At 32.7% G+C, this 27,066-nt stretch overlaps 3 protein-coding genes across 4 annotated transcripts; 1 reads left to right on the top strand and 2 right to left on the bottom strand.

Moving 5' to 3' along the window:
• Window positions 1–6,385: 6,385 nt before the first annotated feature.
• Window positions 6,386–9,250, bottom strand: LOC100778166 (uncharacterized). 2 transcript variants are annotated; one of them, XM_006581987.4, is made up of 4 exons: window positions 8,947–9,250; window positions 8,710–8,831; window positions 7,518–7,658; window positions 6,386–6,717 (listed from the first exon to the last, which is right to left on the bottom strand). In XM_006581987.4, the coding sequence occupies exons 1-4, from the start codon at window positions 9,163–9,165 to the stop codon at window positions 6,624–6,626; spliced, it is 576 nt and encodes a 191-aa protein (XP_006582050.1). In that variant the 5' UTR covers window positions 9,166–9,250; the 3' UTR covers window positions 6,386–6,623. The 2 variants fall into 2 exon arrangements, with proteins under 2 accessions (XP_006582050.1, XP_003527131.1); XM_003527083.5 differs by having other exon boundaries at window positions 7,518–7,685; window positions 8,947–9,247.
• A 5,227-nt stretch (window positions 9,251–14,477) lies between these two features.
• LOC102668643 (protein ASPARTIC PROTEASE IN GUARD CELL 1) lies at window positions 14,478–16,041 on the top strand. The gene is made up of 2 exons (XM_006581986.4): window positions 14,478–14,806; window positions 15,186–16,041. The coding sequence occupies exons 1-2, from the start codon at window positions 14,478–14,480 to the stop codon at window positions 16,039–16,041; spliced, it is 1,185 nt and encodes a 394-aa protein (XP_006582049.2).
• Window positions 16,042–18,223: 2,182 nt separating this feature from the next.
• LOC100793807 (DEAD-box ATP-dependent RNA helicase 27) lies at window positions 18,224–25,480 on the bottom strand. The gene is made up of 11 exons (XM_006581985.4): window positions 25,094–25,480; window positions 24,538–24,909; window positions 22,976–23,059; window positions 22,030–22,071; window positions 21,678–21,749; window positions 21,293–21,592; window positions 20,357–20,395; window positions 20,140–20,244; window positions 19,826–19,894; window positions 19,611–19,736; window positions 18,224–18,652 (listed from the first exon to the last, which is right to left on the bottom strand). Exons 1-11 carry the CDS (start codon window positions 25,400–25,402, stop codon window positions 18,527–18,529), a joined length of 1,644 nt encoding a protein of 547 aa, XP_006582048.1. The 5' UTR covers window positions 25,403–25,480; the 3' UTR covers window positions 18,224–18,526.
• Between the last annotated feature and the right edge of the window lie 1,586 nt (window positions 25,481–27,066).

The raw sequence follows: 27,066 nt of genomic DNA, 5'->3' as shown, positions 1-27,066 counted from the left end.
GCACGAATTTTAAAAAAGAGAGGAATTCATTCAATTATTCTCAACATCTTTCTAAGAGTTTTTGTTCAATACTTGCTTTGTCAATAAAAGTTCATTGGGCAAAAACTTGTGCTTATTCTATTTTCTTCTCCTTCATTCCTTCTCCCTCTTGCCAAAAGAATTCAAAGAACTAATCGTCTGAGAATTCTTTGCCCAAACACTGAATTCAAATAACTAACCGTCTAAGAATTCTTTGCCCAAACACTGAATTCAAAGAACTAACCGTCTGAGAATTCTGTGTAAGAAACGGGTAGCTTCTTGGTTGTAATAGTGAACACAAGGGAGGGTACATCCTTTGTGATTCGCTTCAAGTAAAGGGTACATCTACTTGGTTGTTCACAGAGAACAAAGAAGGGTACATCCTTTGTGGCTCTTTGCTTGTAAAGGTTTTTACAAGGTTATTGGAAATCTCAAGAACCGTGGGTTGCTTGGGGACTGGATGTAGGCACGGGTCATTGCCGAACTAGTATAAAACTTGTGTTTGCTTTTTTCTTCCCTACACTCTTTACTTTTCCGCTGTGCACTTTTTATTTCCGCTTTATGTTTGTCTAAGTTATTGTTTTTGTTCTTTACTTTCTCATAACTTAGTAGTAAAGCCTAATTGAATCTAGTAACATTAAGAAGGATAATTTTTAATTAGTCAAGACACGTTCATAATTAATTTAACCTTCCCTTTTTAATTATTCCGAGGCCACTTGTTCCAACAAGCTAGAAGCGCAGCCTGTATTAGCTCTTCTATTTTTTCTTTTAGTCCTCAGCAATCCTCTGTGTTGTGATCGTAACTGTGGTGGTATTTGTAGTATTTGGTCTTGTCTAACCCCGGCTTGGGAGGAAGTGTCGGAGGTAACTTTATGGGTACCTCTACATTGAAGGCTTCCTCAAGGATAGTTGTGTGATTAGCCATCAGGGGCATGTAACGCTCATACCTGGGCCCTTTTGGGAAAGGCTGACGCTTGTCTGGCTTATGCCTTTTGTCCGACTTATGTGAGTCAATCTTGGTACCTCATTCTTTCTTTTTGTGCTTTTGTTCAACTTGTCAAACCTCATTTCTGAACCTGGACATCTCCTCCATCTGGATGTATCATTTGGCTCGTTCGCACAACTCGTCCATGCTACTATGGGGTCTTTTGCACTGATTGTCCGCAAACTTAGTAGGCCATAAGGCATGGAGCATGGAGTGTAATGCTACCTCTTGGTTGAGATTTTGGGTATGGACACCAATCCGTCCAAACTTATCCATGAATTTCCCAAGAGATTCATCATATACTAATCGCAAGCTGACCAAAGTAGTGGATGTCATACAATGAGATCGGTTGGTCGTGTATTGAGAACTGAAGCACTCAACAAGAGTGTTGAAGTTGTCGATGGACCTTGGAGAGAGTCCTCCGTACCAGGTTAATGTCACCCCTTTGAGGGACGTTGGAAAGACATGACACAAGATTGCACCGTTGTTGGTATGGAGGTTCGCCTGGGTGAGGAATGCATCCAGATGTTCATCTGGATCAGTGGTTCCATCGTACCGCTCTAGGTTGAGTGATTTCCAACCTAGGGGTATGTCAACTTCCATTATACGATCGACAAATGGGTGTCGATGAGTAGTCTGCCTTTCAGAATGGTGTATATAAGAGAGACTAGGATCATCTTAGGTGTTGACGGTGTGTTGGGGGTATGATTCCCCTTGAGTGCACTCAGGCATAGTGTGAGACGAACACTCCTCGCCTTGGGGGCGTTTCATACGAGCCTCTAGTTGGTCGTGGTCAGCCTTCAGCTTTTTGAGCTCCTCCTCATGGTGTCGCTCCATCTCCGCAATGCGGGTTTGGAGTTGTTGGAGAGTATCAGTATCTAACATGGTTGTAGGGAAAGGATTGGAGCCTTCAAAAAGGGTCTCACATCTGAGGCCAGGCCACGTGCTAATCGTGGGTGAAAAGAGAGGTCATTGGGTAAGTTTTTCCTCATCCCTACGGTGGGCACCAAATATACTAACCAAAATATGGGGTTGTCCCATGTCAGGATGGATATGGCCAAGGTAGGCTCCAAGATCTCGCAGGTCAGACTGAGAGTAGTCTTTGTTAAGAGGACAAGAGGGGGGGCCTGCAAAACAAAGGACTCTGATGCTCAAGTAAGTACATGAGTTACATGAGAAAAGGTGATGAAAAGGGTGAATGGAGCCTGGTACTCATAGAGTGAAGTGAGAGTTGTGGGTCTTTGTTTGTAAGGGCTATTACGGTGGCATAACAACCCTTGTAGATAATTTCTAGCTTGTAGATAATAGCTAGAAGATAATCGTAGTTTATAGATAATGTATGGCTTATAGATAAATGAATACCTGGCACGTGATAAGAAAGTTGTAACATTCAAATAATGAAAAGGTTAGAGATAATTTGTCAGTTTGGGAGCCCGACTGCTAAGGGAAATGTGTCTGTGTTCCTGTGCTAGGGCTGACTTGTGCATTGGAGTGCCACATAGCTTGTCACATGTATTTTGTGGACCCTAAACAGTACACTAAGCACCTCGTGGTTTTGCTTTAGCCATTTTATCATGATAAACGCACACACTACGACCATTCCCAATCTTCTATTAATCCCACTCCTCCAATAAATCCTTTGACGACATGATACTCGATCAAATATAACTTGGCCCGTGTCCCCGAGATTCCTCCAATGGATTACAGTGAGGATAGTATTTGGCTTTCAACACTCGGGAAACTAGTGAATTTTTGAATTGAATTAAGTGCAACCATTGCCTCACCAGCAAAGCCTTGTTGAACACAATAGTGACTCTAAATCCCAGGCCTCCGTGCCCTTTACATTTAGTGAGTTTTCCCCATTTGAGTCAATGAATTTTCCTATCATCCATAGATCCTCCCCAGAAAAATCTTGCAGTCATCCTGTCAATATCATCACAAAGAGTTTTTGGCAGTTTAAAGCATCCCATTATGTAAGTAGGAATAAATTGCACTACTGACTTAATGAGGATCTCTCTACCACCCTTTGATAAAACTCTTTCTTTCTAGCTTTTCACCTTTTCCCACACCCTTTCTTAACGTACTGAAAAACTTGTGATTTCAATCTACCTATAATTGTAGGCAGTCCAAGGTATTTGTCATGACTCTCCACTGCCTTTACATCCAACAACCTTGTGAGCTCATCAATTCTTGGACTAAGCAAATATTGGATACACGAGAGTTCTGAATTCTAGTAGTTTATTCTCTGACCTGAGACAACTTCATAAGATTTCAGAATAGAAGCAATTTTACCAGCCTCCTCTAATGAATTTAACTTTTTTTGTTACATGTAATAAGTAATGAATTGAGTGGACATACATTAACAATATTTTTTCTAAAATAAACAATCATATTTTTCTTTGATTTAATTTAGACACATTATGATGTTTTTTTTTCTATAAAAAAAGTTTAGGTGAATTGCCTCTTGGGGGTTCATCAAAGTCGTTGTAAGCATTGTGTTAAAGATAGAGTGAGCAACATGGTGAACAACATAAAGGCCAAAGCTTGAAGATGTTTTGACTTTTACATGCTTAACTCCCTTAAGTGGCATTTGTATTGGTTGTTATCTTGTATGTTGCATCTTAGTACATATGATATATGTCTTGCATCATTCATCATCATGGTTAGTGTGAAGAAAAGTTTCTAAGTTAGAAAATTTTCTTCAAAAGGCAAAAAATTTGTTTTAATCGATTATATGTCTATCGTAATCAATTACAACAAGTTATTTGAAGCTTGAAGAGTTAAGTCTCGTATCGGTTTAATCGATTACCGATATCTAGTAATCGATTACATTGTTGTTTGAGACAATGATTGATTTATTCAGGAGTTTCTGCTTTAATCGATTGTTTCTCTCTCGTTTAGTTGTTCAAAAGTGAACAAGAACACTTTAATCGATTACTTTGAGTATCTAATCGATTACATTGTTCTTGTGTTATTTCCAGATGTTGATAAGAACACTTTAATCAATTAAAAAGATTATCTAATCGATTAATTCATTGAATTAATTGATTACTTTGTAGATTTAATCGATTATAGGCGGTTATAATTGTTTTCTCTATAAATAATCAGCTTGTGTTCCCCTCCATATACAACAAGAGAATACTCAATATCTCGAAAATAACACTTAAGCCTCTGAATGAGCTAAAGATCTCGAGTTGTCATTAGTGAAAAGAAAGGAGAAGAAAAGAGCTACATAGTAACTCACAACTTCTAAATCGTTTGATTATGAAGACTTTTTCTTAGAAGCATTGTGTCTCTTGAGTTGATGAAGAACACTTCTTCAGTCCAACAAGGGTTTTTGCGAAAAAAGATTGATCAGGTTGTATCTTTCTTTACTCGTTTTTCTGTGTATGGTTTTACACGTCTTTTGGTTATGCATGAATTGCTTAGGGCATGCTAGAATAGGGTTTTTTAGTTTGGGGTAAGAGTATTGGATGCCTTAGTCTCTTTTTCCAAGGTGAGAATTGTAGATTGGATGTGATTGTTTGTAAGGATTCTTGATGCATAGTGAAATCTAATTATGGTTTTGGATTAGATAATTGGATTAGCTTATCTAGTAATATAGTGAACTAGTATAAAAGATTGTGTCTTTCTTCTCTTAATCTGATCTTTTTCTCTCATTCGAGTATTAATCAAGTTTTTAAAAAAGATTCAAGATTTATATTTGTGAAAGAAAGGATATTAATGAAGGATCTTGATTAAGGGTGGATTGATTAAATATTGATTACGTTTGATTCATAAATATTTTTGTGATACAATCCATACAAAAGTTTTTGTAACTGTTTTTTTGTAAAAAAAAAAGGTATGTTTTGTTTTGAAAACTATTTCACCCCCCCCCCCCCCTCCTCTTGGTTTATTGAGTTCCATCATCTTTTTTCATCTTAGCTCAATGAGAACTTACGGAGGTACTTACAAATTACCTACCAACAAGGTCCCTACATCAATAACAAGAATCAAACTCAGGTTCTTTTTGGGATGAGTTTGTTCCTTACCAACTAGACCAACATTTGTTGGTGCATCATGATGATTATATTAACGTAAATACATTTGTGTTCATTTTAAAGATCAAAATATAACAGTGTTGTCTCCACCGTTGCCTTGAAAGTTAAGAGAATTAATTATGTTTACATATTAGTTTTACTCAAATATTTAATAGAAATTTATTATGTCAGTGTCTTTTGTATTTGGAAAATTGGTAGAATGGGACATCCCCAAATTATTGGATAGGGCACTGATGACATGTTTGGGTTGTCATCAAAGGTCGAGCTAAAGAATTATGGCATGACCTAAACCACAAACAACTTCATTTAGATGCAACTTTTCAACTAATTCTTACGTCAAGGGATCTCTCTAGGTAAGATTGCCCACCAAGTGAGAAAGTGACTTAGGGAAGATCTAGAGCTACATTCATGGGAAAGGTGAAAACTTGTACCCAATCCATAACCAACAATTCACTACCTCATGGAGCTAACAAAATGGATCGGACCTAACGGGTTAGGTTGTGGATAAAAAATTTGACCCAAACTGAATCAGGTCATGTTGACCTCAAGATTTTATTTTATATTTTGATAAAAAAAAATATTGTTAATAACGCTAATACAAAAACACAAGATGTGCCAACATAATAGAAATAAAACACAAGATAACCTCTCTACTCACAATAGAGATAACCACCTCTAAAACACACCAAAACTCAAACTAAAACTAAGACCACAAACAATTCCCATACCTTCCTGCAACACAAAGTCAAAGCCATGTGAACACAACAAGTCCGACAAAAGCTATAAAGAATACCAATATATATATATATATATATATATATATATATATATATATTTTGTAGTTGATGCTGATGTCAAGAAATATAAAGTCAAAATTCAATCAAGCCTATTTTGGTCCAACATTATTTTAATTTTAAAAAAATTATATAAATTTAGATATAAAAAAATTATATAAATTTAGACAAAAAAAAAATAGGCCAAGCAAGGTCACAAAATATGAAAATTGTTTACATAAAAATCTCATAGCTTTAATGTTGAATTTGTTTTTGTCGTTGCATTGTTTAATTTTTCATCTGTACATCACGATATTTGTTTTTAATTTCATAAAAAAAAAATTAAAACTTTCTATAAACCGAGATTCTAAAAAACTTCGATTAAAAATAAGATTGTTTCAGTGGTACAGTCATACAACTTCCATTTTCATAAGTTGAATATATATATATATATATATTAAGAAAGAGAAGACTGTCAGTGCGACACTGTCTTGACATCTTCAGCGTCTAGCACTTAACAGGGGCAAGAATCGGCGCGGAATACATGGATACAAGATAATAAATAAATCGAACAAAAAAAATATAATCCACTCTTCGAATCTGAAGCAAGGTAATGTTTACATCACAAGATCCTTTATACTATCACAATAATGTACAATTGCGCAGCACTCTTTTGTTGGTGTACGTGTGGCAGGTGAACATAAATGATAGGAAATCAGAAAGCAGAAGAAAGAAATAAATAAAGGAACCCAAATTACTTTTGGGACTACTTTAATCGAAAAGATTTTCTGTACGAAATTGTTTCCTTCACCTTCTCCTAGACTTCCTTGATCTCCAAATAATTGCAGATGGGTTAGGACAGATTCGGTATGGAATTTTTTGTGGAGGGGTACGAGGGACTCTGCAATGCATTTGAATAAACAATCAATTTATAACAATTAAAAATTGAATAAATTAGTTCCTAAAATATCACACTCTCAAACAATCTTTAAACTAATAAAATTATATAAATAATTTTTAAAACATTAAATATACATCAATTTAGTCCCAAAATTAATATTTTTTAACCGATTTAAATATATTTTTTATATATGTATTATATATATATATATATATATATATATTTAATTTACTACCTAATTTTTTTATTTTTTTTATTTATTTTAGACATTTTTAAATTTTTGTTTTTAGTAAACATTGTTAGTCTTGATTTATTAAATGATAATATGATAAGGTAATAGTATCAAAAGTAAAAGTTTGAAAATATCAAATAATAAAAAAATAAATAATGAACTAAAAAAATGAGTATAATATAAGTATGAAAAATATATTTAAACATTTTTAATAATACTAATTACTAAGAAACTGATTTGAAAGAAAAAAATATTACTTGAGAGATTATATGACATATTTATAATATTTTAATGACTAATATAATTTAATTAGTTTAACAACTATTTAAGAGAAATGATGAATCTCGGTCTTAGGACCAAATTGATGATTTATTCACTAAATATTTATGAACATGGTACGTTCACCTTTTGGTTAAAACAAACGAAGATGAACCATAAAACAAGTCATTAATTAAAATGCACAAGGAAACAATCTAATAGTGCTTAAACTCCAAATTCCTAATTTCTAGTAAAGAATTGAATATGTTGAGAATTTATTGATGGTAAGACATATTGTCACGAAACTTACTGTAATCTAGAAAGATCAATTTGAGAAAAATCCATGTTGGTTGAACTGTCTAGCACAGACACTGCAGATATCATGGGCCTCACTGGTGACACATGAGGCTGCTTGATTGCAAATACTCTGCAGTTGAAAATGCTGCCTATGCTATTATGGGAATGGGCCATTGTCAATCTATATATGTTACAAAATGAATAAAAACACTGTTTTGAGTTCTCCTAGTGATAATGCAAAGTTGCAGAAGTGAAATTAAATAAATGAATTAAAGAAACAAAAACTGAAATCAATGCATGCGTTTGGTATGTGCTTTGAGAAAATACAATGCATAGGGTGATTAGGTGTCAAATGCAATTGAAATGGTCCTGCCACATATAAAGTGCGTGTTTGGTAATAAGATGAATTAAACTCACCATAATTTTTTTAAAACAACAAATAGTGATTTTTTGTGGTGATTTCACATGATTTTGTATTCAACATAATTTTTACCACCAAATTAAACACACTAATAAGCTCCATCAAGAGAGAAATGACCTTATCATGTAAATAAAACATGGGTGCTTCTTTTAAAGGAAAAGCAGATTAAAAAGTGTATCCAAAAAGCTTTAAAAAGGTTTTGTCACCATTAAAGAAGGCGCGTGCATTTGCAAAGGATTTTCGTGACCAATTTTTGAAGCTCAATAGCATAAATCTTACAAAATTAAAGCAGCAGAAAGAAAGAAAAAAAGTACTAACACAACACAAATTGGACAATTAATAAACCCAGGTCCCACTAATATCCATGTTGATGCTGTTGTCTTATGAAGGCCAGGATCTTGCTGAATAAGATAGATAATAAAGCGAAATCATCTCCAGAACCTATCAGGTTGTTGAAATTGACCTCTAATAAGAACCTAACCTTTCTCTTTCTAGTTTCTCCCAAATGATATCCAAAGAACCTTGAATTTCAGGTTTTCATTGATCACCCAGATCAAGATGACAATGACAAGAGAGATAATTCAACTAGAATTTTGTCTAAAATAGCTATAAATTCTATGGAGAGGGACTGAGAGGGAGGACCCATATAACATTATTAAGGTATGTCATCATCCATCCATCACAACTCACAACTATGTAATAAGTACTAATAATTAATTCCAATATGCATTTATCTTTTGAAATTGAACTCAAAACCTTGGAGATGTTTTCAAATTGGACTTACTTGTATAGAAAACTACTATCATGGAGTCCAACCACAAGCATGGAAGCTCCAATCTCTCGCACCGTGGCTGCGATCTTGGCTCCTTCTTGGTCCCCTTCCGTGACAATAATTTCAACCTTTGTCTGTAACACAATCCTATTATTATATATGACACATATCCGTTAATTTGAACACAACAAAATCAACATCATAACAATTGAGACAGAACAAAAAAAAACCATAAAAAAGGGTACTTACGTTGGGGTAGTTGTTGCACATGTCTTGAAAGGAGAGGGCTAATTTGAAGCCATTTAGGCGTAGAAGACGTGCTTTGCTTTTTGATCTTGTGGAGTGATGATAGACATGGAGAAGGGTGATTATGTCACCATAGCGAATGATGTTTCTAAGAGCCCATTGTAGAGCAGTTCTAGCTGCATCCACATCTTCGACAGCAACCACAATTTTCTTCACATCCATTCTCTCGCTCCCTCTTCTCTCTCTCCCCACACATTCCTCTCTATAATGCTCTTTATTTATATATCTTTAACTTAGACAAAGTTGTCTTTGTCTCTCTCTCATGGTTTGTGTCTATTATTTCATTCTTGATTGACCTTGAATTTAATAGTCCCCAAGCAAATATGAACGGAAAATGTCATGTGCGTGCCTGGCTGCTATATTTAAATAAATAAAAAAGAAAGTGATTGCAATTATAATTACTGTGTTACAGTTTCACAGACTATGCTTAGAGAATTAATAATAATTCCTTCTGAATTGCATGTTTATATACAAGGTCGTGGATAGTGCAAGACAATTAAGGGTCTCTTAATTTTTTATTATTAACTATTAACAAATTTTAACTGATGAAAATAAAATAATTTAGAATCTCTCTCTTCCCTAAAAATTAGTCAATCAATATCATCTTTTTACAAATTAACCAATATCATAATTAATGTCATTTAAAGTATTTTATTTATCCCAAAAAAGTAAATCCCTATTAACTTTCCTTTAACCCATCTCAATTTCCTAACTAATGTATCTCACTTTCTAGATTTCATTCTTCACATTTTTTCATCTCCTCATCTTCTGTTCATAAAAAAAATCTATTAGTAATGAGATCACACATTCACCTGAAGAATCTTTTCGTATTGAATATTTTTTATACATATTAGATCAATCAATTAATTCTATTGAGACACGATTTGAACAATTTTTACAATATGAGACTATTTTTGGTTTTTATTTGATTCCAAAAAAATTAAAGCTTTAGATGAGGATGAGTTGAAAAAATATTGTATTAATCTTGAAAAGTTTTTAAGGTTTAATGAATACTCTGATATTGATGGTCTTGATTTATTTTCAGAATTGAAAGTACTAAAAGAAGTGTTAAGAGAAGAAATTATCACACCAATAGAAGTATTGAGTTATATTAAAACTTTATATTCTTTTCCAAATGTTTACATTGCATATAAAATTTTATTGACAATCTCTGCAACAGTTGCTACTGTTCAAAGAAGTTTTTCAAAATTAAAATTGCTTAAATCATATCTAAAATCAATAATGTTACACGATAGATTGAATGAGTTAGCTATTTTATCTATTAAAAGTGAAGTGTTAGAATTGTTTGATTATAAAACTCTCATAAATGATTTTGCAGCTAAAAAAGTTAGAAGATTAATATAAAAATTGATATTTTATATAATATACTAAATCTCTTTAAAATTCTTGTAAAAAAAAAAGATCCCTTTAACATTTTCGCCTTAGGCCCCAAAATGTCTGTACACGATCCTATTTATATACACATACATATGTATGTTCATGTAATGGAATTCAAAAGTAACCTTGTTTGAGATAATTACAATGAATAATCTTGTTCACCAGAATTACAATGAATTTTATATCAATGTTAAATGAAACTATTTTGGTAAGTTATAATATTATGATAGGTATCTTCCATTAGAAATATTTTAAATTGGGTTGTGACCCTAAACAAACTTAGTCCAATGAACTGACTCAACATATCCTAATGGTTAAGAAATGATATATGATATTTTAGTAAAACTTTTTTAAGAAAATGGAACATCACAAAATATGGTCAATTATCATATTAGACTGACTTCCTCCTCAAATTATTCCATAAATCCACTCTAACACAAGTCACAGGGAAAAATAATAACTATAATTATAAGATTATATCCTTTTAGGAAGAGTTACATGTTTTACACATTATATCAATTATATCTTATCATATCAAGTCTTTTAAAAAAATCATTGGATAATTCTTATTTTACTCATTATGTTAATCATGTCTTGTCTGACTAAATCTTTTAAAAATATCATTCGACAACCTTGGTTGTCTAATCTAATTAGAATAACATGCATTTAACAATTTCTCAAATTTTACACCAAGATATAATTATGGGTAAGCATAAATTTGTTAGAGTAAACATTGTATTTTGACAAGAGTAAATCTTATATTTAGTCAATCTTGCTCACATAAATACAAGACTTACTCTTATCAAAATTATTTTCTAACTTGAACATTAAAGTCTATGTAGGTTTCACCATCATAGTCATTATATTATGTCTCGCATTACTCCTAGATTAACCACCACCGGAAAAATATCTAATTTAAGGGAAAATCTATTTCCCTCAAGTTCCTTCAAATTAGGAAACAATCTTATTCAAATTGCCACAATATGATACACAATATGATATGATACCAACATTTTTAGTGAAAAAAGTTTCACAGACAACACTCAAATTTAGAACTTTACCTAAAAATAATCAAATATATGTTACTTGAATCAATTACTCATTCTTTATAAAAATGATTTATGACATGTTATTAAAAAGTGGAAAAGAGAGAATATGTTATACTTCTAAATTGAAAATTAAAATCACTAGTTTTCTACTAAAAAGATCTAATTTAATTGGTTGAGAAATGTGTGTTAGTTATTATAAATTTTCTTGTATTTGAATTTAATTCCTATGGATAAAAACAAATCACATTAATTTACTTTTAATTTTTTGTTATTGAAATGCTATGAATTTGATATTTGATACATGTAAATAATAATATTTTAGTGAAGTATATAATAATAAATTATTCAATTTTTAATTTTAAAATTTATAATTTACGATTATAACTTGATTTCATTTTTGAAGTAGACTCTCCTCACTCAACTAGTATTATTTAACCTTTCTTATTAAAATTAATAAAAAATATAAAATTATCCACAATAGGACAAGAAGTAAGTGTGGGTTTTGTTGTGTTTTAAATAATAATATTAAGTAGTATTTGGGATCACGTATGCACTCAAAATTAATATGTTAAGGATTAGGCATGTGACGAATAGTTTCTTGGCACCTGTCATTGAAAATGGCCGCGACGTGGTTCAACTTGTTCTTTTAATGTTTAAAAAATGTTAATGAAGTCACAGCAATTAGTATTGTCAGAGATACTGTTAACTGCTAATCCTAACTATTAAATTCAAGTTTGGTTAGCAATTCAACTTTGCATTTTTTGGGTATTGCTACTATTATTTTAATTAATGTCATTAGGGTCTTTAACCTTCCTATAAGATCTCCATATATTTCTTTTTAAGATAACATATATCTTTCATGGAAGATGATTTTGTTTAAGCCGATAAGATTATCTTGGACGATATAATTCTTCCAAAGTATTTAATACGGTTATATACTTAAAATTTAAATTTGAAACTTTTATTCTATGGTCAAACTAAAATGATCCATGTCAATAAATAAATTAATGTGTTTGATGATGATCTTGAGATATCTTTACAAATGTGATCTTTTGATTGGATTATGGAACTATGTTGATTCCTAGTGATATATTTTGTGCAAATCAAATTCAAATTAATTCTTACAAATTAAACTCTGCATTTTGAGATATTATAGTTCATTATGATAACAGACTAATGGTTATAGGCGATCCATTGGTGTGAAGTGTGGAACCGGGTGATTAGTATATCCACTGGGAATCAAAAATAGGATCAAACATCACAAATAACAACAATCCCTCGTTGAAGGAGGATAAAGTTTCTTATATTTATTTAAAAACAAAAAATTAACCCAAAAATATAAATTAACCCAAAAATAAAAATACAATTAGCTGCTGGTTGGAAACTTGGAATTAGCAAACTTCAACATTGTCGTTTAGTGTTTTCCAATGGCCAAGTGGTAAGTCTTGTCAAGATAGGCATCAGAGGACGTTCTGAATTTACGTCTTTGTTACTTTCGTTTTTGTCGTTTGTATCATTTTTGTTCAGCGGTTGAATGCACTTCGTTTTAACACTGCTAGCTGTCATTGTCATTTTGCTTAACCCTGTTAGAAATAATTTTTTTTTTTTATATTTCTCCATCCACAAGTAATTTTAATACTATATTCGGTCTTCTGCATATAAAAAACAAAAAAACAACATTTTTTTATCTTAATTATAAAAAATATAAAACTTTTTATTGCTATTTTTTTATCTCTAATGATTATTCTCTTTTTTCCATAAAAGAAAATGTATTATTGAGCTATTAATAAAATAAGACATATTTATTGGTCAAAAAATTTATCTTTTGAAAAATAATCATATCTTAAATTATTTAATGACATGACTAGTCTTAAAATAAAATTAAAATTTATAAACTAATTAATCTAATTATTTTTATTAGTTTTGATAATTTAGGTAAGTATGTTTTATGTATAGAATTAGATATAGTATTGTTTTTTACCAAAATTTTGGGTTTAGAATTTTGTAGAATTATTTTTGGGTTATCTAATTTATCCCATATAAAAAGGGGATTTAGCAACCTCATAGTAAATAATTGGTGCAATTAAAAAGTTATATTAATCATCTTTAAGTACATAAACAATTGCATCAATCATGGGTTGTTTTATTTTTGTGAGATCAATCAATCCCGTTATTTTTTTGTTAAAATAAGTTTTAAGTAAAGTAAGTAATTGTTAGAAATATTTTTAGGAAAAAAGAAGTTTATTGGTAAAACTTTTAGTTTAATTGGCATATATTTTTAATATGTTGTCAATCAATCACAATTTATATTTTTTATATATCCTTTAAGATAATTATTACAAGATGATAAAAAATATTATATATTACTCATTAAGATTAGTCTAGTAATGAGATGAACCGGTAGTTAGTGCAAGGTCTCATATTTAATCTTTATTAAAGTTGTACATGTATTATTAATTGAGTTTAATATATAAGTACAGATAATATAAAATAGTTTTATATTATTATTTAATTATAAATTATCATTTAAATTATTTTAAGATAATTATTTTAAAAATTACTAAATTTATTGTATGATGAGATGTAATTGAATGATTGTTAAAAACTTTTTATATTATCAATAAATAACCTTTTTTTGTGTTATTAATTTATTTGTTCATAAATCAATACAGAAAGTTACTGATGTATACATTAGAGAGCGGGTAGGTTTGTAATGAAAAATAAGTGGCATAACATGCTATCCTAATGTTTACTAACGATCATTCTAACGTTTCGTGTGAGCCAGGCAAATGAAATGAGTTAACAAAACCCAAGGCTCATCTCAAATGACACAGATTTCTCACAAAACAATATATGTAAAAAGTTAAGAAAACTCCTCAAAGGGGCGCATTCCAACAACTAGCAATTTGCCATTAGCTAATTGCCAAAATGAATATTCTATTGACATTTTGGTGTGCATTATTAATAACAAGCATTCCTCTATCCCACTCTGCTACCATACTCAGCATCCCACTATACAATAGGGCAATGCTGAAATATGACACATTCAAGCCACATGCAAGATTTCATTATTATCCTAACACGAAAGTCATATCAGATATATATTCTGCAGATGATGCCTACGCAATGTTCTTGTGGGTGGGTACCCCAGTGCAAATTGTGTTCGTTATGATTGACACAGGGAGCCCCATCACATGGTTCCAATGCGACCCTTGCAGCAACTGCTACCCCATGCAACGCCCTCCCTTCAACACACGTGCATCAACCTCCTTCAAAGAACTTGGCTGCTACTCCGACACGTGCCTCATCCCTATGATGAGGGGCATTTTTGGAAACTGCACTGGATGGACTTGTAGGTATGTAAGTTATAGCTTTCTAGGAATCTTTATAATATAAAATTAAACAAAATCCTAGGAATCAATTAATGATTATCATTATTAATAGGAAATAATATATGTACCTTTCTTTATAACAAAACTTCTACGAATCTTTGATGCATTTTAAGTTGCTTGAGAGATAGAAATCAAGATTTCACTCTCTTATCAGTCTTCCTTTTAGACTCTTTTAGGGTTAAAAATACTTTCATATTAGTGGATATTAATTTCTTAAAATCATTACTCTCATTAAATAATAACTGTTTTTAGAAATCACTTTACTTTAAGTCATAATCCAATTATTTATTAATTAGTCTTTGATAAGTCACATACTTCTAACATAAGACATTAAATCTTACAGGTACAACATGCAATATGAATATGATTATGCCAACATGTCTCAATCTCGCTCCTTTGGTATGATGGTAACTGAAACCCTCAATTTTGAGCACTCCAACATTCAAGTCAAGGACTTTATAATGGGGTGTGGGGACTCATATGAGGGACCCTTTAGGACTCAATTTTCAGGAGTTTTTGGCCTTGGACGTGGTCCACTTTCAGTGCAAAGTCAACTTCATGCAAAGGCCTTTTCATTTTGCGTAGTGAGTCTTGGATCAGAGAAACCCTCTTCTCTTGAGTTTTATGACACACAACCACCTAAAACAAACCAAAATGGTAACACCAATGGTTCTATTATGGTTCCCTTGAGTGAGAACAATAGGTACCCTTACTATTACTTTGTGCAATTTGTGGGAATAAGCATTAACGGGTTCATGTTGGATATTCAATCTAGAGTTTGGGGTTATGGCTTGAACTATGATGGTGGGATTGTTATAGATATGGGAACTGTGTTAACCTATTTGCCAGGGGAAGCGTATAGTGTGTTCAGGTCAGAGATACTTAAAACAAATGGTAACCTTACTAAGAAGTCGGGGTTTGAAGAGTTAGAGTTTTGCTACAAAGAAGATCCAACCAACGTGTATCCAACCATTGAATTTTTCTTTCAAAATGGTGATATTGCGGGTCTAAATTTTGTGTCCTTCAAGTTGGACAACAACCAATTGCTCTTACAAGTTGAAGAGGGAACAGTTTGTCTATCGTTTGCTGAAGGAAAAGATTCTGCACTTACTGTGATTGGCAGTAACAACCTCCAAGGAACCCTGTTAACCTATGATTTGGTTAATGAGATCCTTGTTTTCACTTACAATAAGTGTTAGAAGGGTGAGAGCACAACTGGTTGTTTAATTTATTGAATTATTTTTATTTCTTAGACTTTAGTTTTCATTTTAACGTAATATGTCACCCATTTGAGATGTTTTTGATGTTCATACACGTATATAATGTACGTATTACAACTCATTATAGCATGAAAAAATTACTAAAAAATAAATGTTAACATAGAATTTAGGAGATATTAATGCTAGTTCTAAAATATAGTAGAAGAAAAAACCAATCATACAAAGATATTTATCAACAATTTGGTACATATAACTAACTTATAAGAACTAACAGTAGAGTCGTTCCTTGATTTTAGAACTTTCATTCAATATTCCACTTCAAGCTCAAGCTAGGTCAAGAGGATAGATTGAGCCAAGTTTGAAAAGTAAGAGATGAATTGTGCATTTGGCAACACCTAACTAAATGCATCATCAAATTGATCATGAATTCAAATATACGCAATTTGAATAACTTCATTTTGAACTTGTTGATGAATAAAATGATTCAACTTCAATATGTTTTTTAATTCATGAGATATGCAAAGCCTGCATTCTAAAAGGGTTGTTTTTTAACCCGCACCCGTCCCGCATAGCTCGCGGGTTTTGCAGGCCAGCCCACATTCACACAAGAGGCTGTGAACACGTGAGAGAGAGACTACGACTCTACAAGTGAGAGAGAGAGAAAGACTACGAGCATGAGGGCTGAGGAGTGACAGCGTGGTGGAGAGCAAGGCTGCATGGAGGAGCCGTGGAAGTCATGGAGGCATGGTGGAGCGTGATGAGAGAAGTGACTAAAGTGAAGAAGATAGGGAAAGGGAATATGTCGCGTGAATACATTTTTAGTTTTAGGGTTTTAGTTTTGCTAAAGCACCCAAATGTTGGCTAAATCACACATTATTTTGTTATTTTAGTAAAGGTTAAAATATTCACGGGTCTGCCGGTAAAACTCATTTAACCTGTAGGTTATGCGGGACGACCTAAAAAATCCACTTTTTAAACGGGTTCAAAAAATAAAACTCATACTGTGCGGGTTGTGGGTTTCATAGGTGACCTATATGAATCCTTCGAATCCAAGCATGTTTGCCCAGCTCTAATTGTAATGCAAGATTGTTTGGTTGTCGAAAAGAAAAAATGTCATTGGTAGACAAGTTGAAAATCCAAGTTAGAAGACCACTAGGTATTTCATGCAGAACGCATATAAACACGCGATAGGACTAGTTCTTCCTTTATGTCTAAAGTGGCACACATAAAGTTGACATGACAAGTACATATGCAACAAACAAATGGTGCCATAAAGCCATTCTTGAGATTTCGATTAGCTTCCAATCATTCTTATTCTCGTGTCTTTAATATCTTTGAGGGTCGGGTCAAGTAACTTCAATATTTAGGACGGGAATTAGCAGCTCTACATATTTTAATGGCCTTTGTATCAAAAAGGTATAATTTTATTCATAAATTATTAAAATGGATAGATTTTTAAAAAAAATTACAAAAATCGATAAATCATGCTTCAAAGGATGATTTCAACATGAAGAAATCATACTCCTAAAACAATTTCACTTTTTCAGTTTTCTTTTTTATTAAAAAAACTGTGACAATTAAAAAATTCACAAATTATTTCTAAAATCACCACAAATTGTTTCGCAACATAAGAAAAAGACAATTGTTCATTTTATGGTGACTAAAGAAGCAATGACGATTTCTAATCATCACAATTTTTTAATAAAGTAAAAAATAAAATAAAAAAGTAAAATAGCCTAAGCACAATTTTTTCATGTTGAAATCATCTTTTGAGGCACAATTTACCCATTTTCATAATTTTTTAAAAATCAACCCATTTGGTAATTATTAAAAAAAATTACACTATTCTGGTTTTATAAAAAAAAGCCTATTTTAATCATAGAGATTCTATTCAAAACGTACCATATGGTAAAGTTTGAACAAGTCATCTTCGGACAGCCCAACTTATTTTTCATGTTTTCTAGCTACTTTTCTAATTAAAACGCCACAGCAAACCACGTTTTATAATTATAGAGGTGTGATGTTGGATGGAGATAAGAAAGGGGGTCTAAATTAAACAATCAATGGTAAACCAGAAAGTGAGCCCAGACTAGTGTAATTAGGAACACAAAACTACATAACAAAAGAATAAACCAAAAAAACTAACACAAACGACAAAGAATTAGACCACACGTTGAACACAAAACAATAACAAAAAAATAAGCTTACAAATTGTAACATGGGATAGGCATAACCCATTCTAAAAAATAAGCTTACAAATCATGTTGAATATTACAGTTCAAAAATGCGCATAACCCATTCTAATTTAAAATTTCTGATGCTTCTAATAACCAAGGTTGTTTGATGAAGTTACAAATCCATCTCTCTTCATATAAAATTGGGGTTCCTACCAAAACTTTATGGGGGTGGTGTGGGGATCACACCACTGCACAGCCGTGACATTATTGTCTGTTGCTAAAAGACGTCACAAATTTCCTTTATTAATTTTTCCTTCTACTTTGCGTATTTTCTTCCTATGCTTTGAAGCACTGCTGTCTATGTTCAGGTTCACCTTCGGTGGGTTTGAGAAACAGAATGAAGCAGCAACAGCCTGGGAAAGTACAGTAAGTTATACTATCATATTTTAGTCAACATTATACATGATTTACCGTGCAACAATTTGACTAGAAATTTGATAAATTGTGATAGACAAGGTATAACATGGTTAATATAAATAATTATTACATGAGCCAGACTGCCACTGAGTGCACAAAAGAACACAACAACCTTTTCGATAAAATCCCTGAATGGGAAAATTTTAACTATTGCTCCTGTTAAATTAATAAAGTTACTAACAAAATCTTTTAAGCATTTTCTGCCATGCTTTTTTACAGAGCTTTACTCCTCTTGCAGCTAGAATAATGGCAAACAGAGGCCTGAGAGAGCTAACTATTTAGCAAAGAACAAGGATAGAGAAGCGGAAGAGAAATAGTTGTTACCCTAGGAAAGAAAGCAGATTGACAATTGCCAGTGTTTGATACAAGATGTTAGGTAAGGAGGGGAAGAATGCACCAGGTTTATGAGAAAGAAAGACAAAATTAAAGAATAGTGGAGTGGGGTAGGTAACAAAGGAACAAGGGTAAGTTATCAATAGCTTGTCACAACCCTCTTTGTATCGATTTTCTATATTCTAGAATCCACAATTTGATGAACTGCAAAAGTGTTAAAGAATGAAGAATACAACCAAAACTCCTTTTTTATGTTGCCATGTGTAAATATTTTTGTTTCAGTCATTTATTCTTATAATCTTGTTACTAACTCAACCATTACAATCTATCTACCCCCCCCCCCCCCCCCCCCTAATTCCGAGGTTTGAGATTAAAATGAAAATAAACTAGTAGAACTTCAAGAGGCAGCTTATTTACAATGTCAGGGAAGGTATGTCGGTGTCTATGCGTGCACACCCTCAAGGGGCAGTTCACATAGTGTATGTTCTATTTGATGGGCATGAATATTCAAACAGTTCAGCAAATCATGAAAATAACAATAATGTAATGAGAAGGCTCTACCTGTAAATCAAGGCGGTGAACATTGAATATATCTTTCATGGAGTGTGAATTATATGCTAATATATATGACCTATATGCATCTTTAGCCATAACATTCAAATGATAAATGCCAGCCACCAACTTCTCCTGGACAAATCCAAATGGTGCCATGTAAGATAAACTTTGGTTAACACATTAAAAAAAAATTTAATTAGCACTTGGGAGCAGGAATATACCAATTGAGATTGTACATTTGCAAGCTTCTTATGATCAAATGCATATTCTTTCACAGGAACCTTTGCGGCCTGAAAAGCATAAGTTCAAAATTTAATGATTCGGGATAAGAATCCAAGAATAATTGTCAAACCTGTATTATATTATACTTTTATTTCATCACTTAATTTTATACACTTCAACTGAGATAATCTCATAAATAGGATAAGGCATGAAAAACTCAGTTTCCTCAAGTAATCTATATTGAAACTCTCTAAAGATAAAGCAAACATTAGAAGCCTACTACTACCTTCTGCACTAAAGAGAAAAAACTGACCTTCAAATAGTGAAGAAATTGCAATTCTTCAGGAATCAGGAAAAGTAAAGCATTTCCTTTTCCACCTTCCCCACGAGCTGTTCTACCAACCCTATGGATATATTCCTGGAAGCAGTATAATCACATGTTATCTTTTGTATTGATGTATAAGACTACAAAGAAACAAATGGAAAAAAAAAATAATAACCAATAACCATCAATAAAGAACAGGAAGCACCTTTGGTTCATCAGGTGGATCAAACTGCACAATCCAGTCCTGCAAAGCAGAAAAAGGAAAAAATGTGATAAAATGTTTACATACCCTTTATTGATTTCTAATTCACAGAAATGATTTCCAGGCCTATTCTATTGTTAAGTATTCAAGTTGAACTGTGTTACTGTCATTACATATTAGAACCAACACAAATGACTTCTTGAACTTTGCAGAACACATAAAAGTTTCCCTCCAAATATTTCTTAGACCAGTCACCATTTATTCTTACACTGTCCAGCAGCTGGAAGCTGTTCATTTAGTTAACTCTAGTATTTTTTGGGAATGTTGGGTGTCTCAAAGTGTTTATGAGCATTTTCACAGCATCATTACAAGGTTTTGAGAAGAGTAAAGTGATCAAGAGTCAAGACTCTTCAGCAGTGTTTAATGTGGTTAGTTTGTTATTGTCTATATTGTGAGTGAGATAATTTGGTCTTCTTAGCCTTGTAATGTAACTCAGTTGGTCAGCTTGGCTTAGTTGATGTGCCTTCCCTGTATGTTCATAATTTAGTAATGTCATTTCTCTTATTAGTAACATATCTTATCTCCAGCTCACGTTTCTTTCTTGGAGGGTTCTTGGGTACCCTACTAAATTTGGTGCGCCTGCATCTTCCATTGGATTCTATATCCAAAGACAAAGGATGCAACCAACCAGAAAGGGTTACCTAGGTTTTATAGTACTTACAACAGAATTCCCCTTCCTTCTTTCTCTTCACTATGGAAGTTCTTCTAAACAAAGATTTTATTGTTCTAGTCTAATGTTTCTGTGCGGGCAGTTGTGATTAATTGGTTGCAAATTGAAACTGAAGAGTCTTAAGGTTAAAACCTTAAAAGTATGATAGAACCTAATCACATGTAAAGGCCAGAAATATTCATGTAACTTAATAAGAAAAAATAGCATACCACATCCGGTATGTCAAGTCCCCGAGCAGCAACATCAGTACAGAGCAAGATCCCCTTTTCTGCTTTGCAAAAGTTGAAGAACGTAGTAGTGCGGGCATGTTGCTTTTGTTTTCCATGAATATTTAAGCAGTCCAACCCAGTGCACTTGAGAAGATCTGCATGGAATTTGACAGAGTTGCATGAAGAGAAAAAGACCATCACTTTTTTTGATTGGTATCTCCTCAAGAATGAATAGAGAACAACAAAACGTTTAGCACAGTGAACAACAACATAGCCCTGCTGCAATCCTTCATTTGTGACCTGCATTCATATGGATCATGTCAGTTAACATAATAATGATGAAATAACAAATTTCAAGTTTTATATTTTAGTGAAGAGGCATCACCTTTTTTCTCCCATCATCTACATCAATATAGATAGGAGTTGTCTGAAATGATAAGCGAGCAAGATCCTTAACCTGTAATTAAAAACGGAAAATTTATCCAAAAACACAGACAATAAGTAAAATTGAATAAAGAAAACAAGGGGAAAACACAGACAATATGCCTGCATTCCCCAGAATCTTGTTTTCAAACATAACATGCATTATCAAGCATTCACCACTTCAAGTGTATCAAGGGCAAAATGCACATTTATATGGTGTGACAATTAGAAAATTTGAATAAAGAAAACAAAACTGGAATTAAGATTTGTTTTAGAGAAAGGAACATGATAAAGGATGAAAATGAAGAACAAACCTTCTTTGTTTGTGTAGCTGAGAACAAAGCTGTTTGCCTTTTCTGTAAAATGAAAAGCAAATTAATTTTCCATACTCAGATATATTAATATTAGGTATAAACAAAAACTAGATATAGACTTAAAGCTACATCTAATTTACATGAAGGGCAAGAAGGGGGAAAAAAATAGGAGAAACAGCAGCAACATCTCAGCCTTCAAAGATTGACCCCAAACCTAAAACAAGCTATTCAATTGACACACATATATTTAGATCCTAAGGGACATTGATACTGAAACCATACAGCTACCAGAAAAAAATACAGTCAGATAGAAAATATTGGTACTATCACTTTTTTACAAGTTTAACAGCAAGCAGCTGCTGGCATTCAGACTCAATAAACTCACTAGGAGGTATTATGGTCAGTATCTAATCACAGAAAGTGGTGCAGAGGAGCAAAAACCTAAAAGCCATAGCACCAGAAATACACCAGTCATGCAAAAACAGAAGTTGAAAACCACCTTCCACAACTTTACATATTATTGATGGAGAAAACAAAATATTCATATGTTTGTTAAAAAAGACATTAAATGGGATTTGAACCTTCCTTAACAAGGTCACCTCCAGTCTATATTTGCTTCTTTCTAGACCTTTAAAAACATATTTTTTGGGTTGCACCATAAACTGTCATTCATTTTCATTAACAGCTCAAAAGACACTCTCATTCAGAAACCTATTTACTGTCAATTATTTGCCCAACTTAGTTTTCTCTTAAATGATATTGTAATAGTTATTGCATCAGTATTTGGTGTTTTACAGATAACTAATCCCATCCACAAAGCAGCAACACATTTGGAGTGTTGGACATGACACAATTTCATTACTGTATTAAAATTTCATAACCTTACTGCATTACAAAGGGGGAGGGGAAGGAGAAAACAGAAACACATTGCAAAAGTTCTGTATACCTTTGGAAGTATGTTAATAATCTGCTTCATCTCCTCCTCAAAGTTTGCTTCCAATATCCTGTCAGCTTCATCAATCATGAGGCACTGCCAAGTCAAGCAAGAACTCAGACCTCAGAGTAAGAAGGATAACCAAGACATAGACTTACATATGCATGCATCTACTAATATTTCAGATACAAGAAGAGACATAAACGTCTCAAACACCATAAGTTATAAAGAGCAGCCATCTTCCCTTCTTCCTTATGCCTAGTTTCTTCAACAACTTAAACAACAAACAAGTTTAGGAGGCAACAAGGCTAAGCATCTGTAAGGACATCTGAATTATGTCAGCAGAACAGATGCAAATTGACAACTACAACAAAGTCCTTTGCATGGTTATCAAACTCTCTAGTTAATTCGCTAACTCTTACAATTTACGAGACCACTTATCTTCTATGAGTTGACTCGTGTAAACTCTCTTTTTAGTAGACTCTGGATAGACTTTATAAACTTCAAGTAAACTCGATAGACTCTCGAGTTTATCACCGAGTCAACGAGTCAACAAGTTAAAAAAATTAGACCAAAATGTAAGTGATTTTGGGTTGTTTTCTGTCTCTTTAGTGTTCAACATATCTACGTTTAGTGTGTTGTACCCGAATCAAAAAAATTTCACCTTTAATAACATCAAACCCTTGTTTTCTAATAACATCAAACCCTCGATGGGAATGATCTACTACTATAATATCTATAAGTTATTATTTAGTAGTGATGCATTATTAGACTTGGTTATTTAAGTATTGTGAAATTTATAATTTACTATTTTGATTTATTATATTGTTAAAATGTTTAATTAGTATGTTATTTATAAGTATTTTATTATTATTTTTATATGAAGTGGACTCTTACGAGTCAACGAATTAAGTTCACGAGTCGAGTTTATGAAACTCTCACAAGTCTACGTAAATTCTCGAGTTTGATAACCTTGGTCCTTTGGCTCTATTACCAACCAATTTTTCAATAAAACCATTCAGAGCAAGGTCTTTTTTAATGGTTTTCCTGAAAATTTGCTTGCCTTTCAATCAGAATTCAGATCATCTTCCAATTTATCTGTTTTTCTCACTCAAGTCTATATCAGTCTTCTCACATCATCTTCAGCTAGTTTCAGTCTTCTCAACAGGTACTACTCCAAGGAATTAAACAAAATGTAAAGAGTAAACTCCAAGGTCCAAAGCAAATACTGTGCATAAGAGAATAGCCTCATGCAGTTCTTTGGATCAGCTTACTTTGAGGAAATTTCACAGTTTTTTAGAAAAATAAGCTATTGTATTCCAAAATTTAACCATTCACAAAACAAACAAGCACACATACTATGAATTAACACATCAAAAAACATCTTTTTTTAAGCTTTTCTCATTTAGCGTCTCCAGAAAGCTGATATTAACTCGTGCATAAACTAATGGAAGAAGTTTATTTCATTTTTCCTTCTTATTTTCTTCTCCTATAAATACTTATGGAAAAGTTAACACAAATGAACATACACATATCATAACCAACCGAAATCGGGTTAACAATCCACAACTTACCTTCAAGTTTTTATATACAAACCCGTTCGTATTCTGGAGGTGATCGAGAAGCCTTCCCGGCGTCGCCACCAACAGGTTCACCCCTTTCATAATGCGCTCCGCCTCTCCCTTCCTCCCGGAACCCCCAATCACCAACCCAAGCGTCAGCGAGTGATACTTCAGCAGCTCCTTCGCCACGGCGTGCGTCTGAATCGCCAGCTCCCTCGTCGGGCATATGACAACAACACCCGTCCCGTTCCGCGGCGTAAACTGAACGTTGTACAACAACTCCACCGCCGGAACCAAAAACGCTAGGGTTTTCCCAGCACCCGTTCTCGCCGCACCAAGCACGTCATTCCCGGTCAGAAGCGTCGGAATTGCCTTCGCTTGAATCTAAATTCAATAAACATGGTTTTAATTCTTGAATAGATGTAATTAATTAGCTTAACCAGTGTTCTCGAGTTCGACTTCAAGTCCTAACTATCCAGTTGTGTTACATACTCGGGGAAAAAGCTTTGTCGCCAAAATAATAAAAACATAAATAAATAAAAGAGAGGAAACGGCAAAACGGCGTTACCTGAGTCATACGGTGGAAGCTCATGTCTGCAATGGCTTTGGAAGTGGGTTCGGACAAGCCCAGAGAGGAGAAAGACTCGGTGCTCATGATTCCAGATGAGACGTTGTTGTTCACATTTGTGTCTTCTTGATTCTCTCCTTCATCTTCAGTTTGTGTTTGGGCGCTATCAATGTTCGCATCGTTCTTCTCCTCCTCTTGTTTCTGCTCGGTCTTTTGAGGTCTTTTTCTCTTTCGGAGCTTCTTTTTGTTGCTTTTGGTTTGGTCCTCGCGCTCCGGCGAGGTGGGATCGTTGTGTTCTGCTTCGGCCATGGCTGCTTCCGCGGTTTTTGTTTCTACTAGTATTTGTGAGAGCTGAATAACCAGACTACTCTCAAAGTATTTAACCTAAACCCTATAGCAAGCGAGTACTTCAACTTCTGGTTCTCCGGGTTTTTCTTTTTAATTTTCAATAATTATTATTATTATTAATATTATTATTTTTTTTGGACTCTACAGTAGAATATCATTTAATATATCGATGAATATATTATAAGAAAAATATTTAACTATCATATTCAACTAATTATAATTAGTTTTTACTGATTAATGATTAATTAAATCTAATCATTCATTGGATTAGCAAAATGAACAGGACAATCTGATTTGTTCCATTGGGTCAAACAGTGATCATGAAAATGACCAGTCATGATTCAGTTTATATTCTTTTGGACTTAAATTTTTTAGGTTCGGTTTAGTCCTATATCTAGATATTAGGTCTATTTGTGTCAATTTAAAAATTTATAAAAAAAAATGGTTCTATATAAAAAAAATCCAAAGGCAAAAAATTATTTAATATGCATTTATATCGCTTCACAAGTATTGACAAAATCATTTAAATTATGTTTGATGAATACTCAAATTAATAATATTATTTTGGGGTTGTTACTTCTTTTGAATACTTATTTTATGTTTAGTGAATATGTTTTGTCTTTTAAAAAATTTAAATTATAATATAAAATTATAAATTATATTTTATTTCATATTCATTATATATTACTAACTAGTCCAACCCGCAACCAAAGTTCATTTGACCCATCGGCTATATGGACTGGGTCAAAAGGACTCATTTCTATTTGTCATGTCTTTTTTATGTCCAACTTAACTCTAATTATGGGTCGGGCTGGCTAACCAATTGGGTCAGGTCCATTTTGTCAACCCTAATCATCCATGTAGTAAATGGTGGATTCTATCATGAGTTTAGGAGTGCAAGTGGTTCAAATTGAATTGATTTTAGTCTATTTTTTAACTCAATCAAATTAAACTTAATTAGGTTAGGTCATTGGATTGAGTCATTATAAAATTATCATATCATTAACTCTTGAAAAAAAAAACTCAAACTCAACCAATCAAAGATATTTTCCAAAATAGTACTTTCTAAAAGGCTTAGTTATTGTTTTAATCCTTGAATTTAGCAGGTGTGTTTTTTTAGTCCCAAAATTTTGACAAATTGTTTTTTCAGTCCTTGATATAATAAATTGATACTTTATGTCGATTTTTAGCACTTTGTGACGGTTTTTTAACACTATGGCAATCTTAAAATGCAAATTCAAGCGGCTAAAAAATAAAAATTAATTTTAGTTAAAAATCGCCAAAAAGTATCAATTTATTGTGCAAGAGACTAAAAAGGGTAATTTGTCAAAATTCAAGAAAAAAAATAGTTTAAAATTTTAGAGACTAAAAAAGCGCATACCCCAAATTTAGAAACTAAAACAACAATTAAACCTTGTTTAAAACTAGCTTTGATACCAAAGACCAATTTTTATACTTATTTTAAAAGTTGTTGAAACCAGTTTGACAAGAAATTAAATAGATTGATTTTTCAAATTAAATCATAATGCTGGTTCATTTTGAATTTACATTTTAAAACTATCACAAAGTGCTAAAAATCAACATAAAATATCAATTGACTATGTTAGGGACTAAAAAAACAATTT

Source organism: Glycine max, chromosome 6 (genome assembly GCF_000004515.6).
Source record: "Glycine max cultivar Williams 82 chromosome 6, Glycine_max_v4.0, whole genome shotgun sequence".
NCBI classification, from domain to species: Eukaryota; Viridiplantae; Streptophyta; class Magnoliopsida; order Fabales; family Fabaceae; genus Glycine; species Glycine max.
This window is presented reverse-complemented; position numbering and strand designations above follow the sequence as displayed.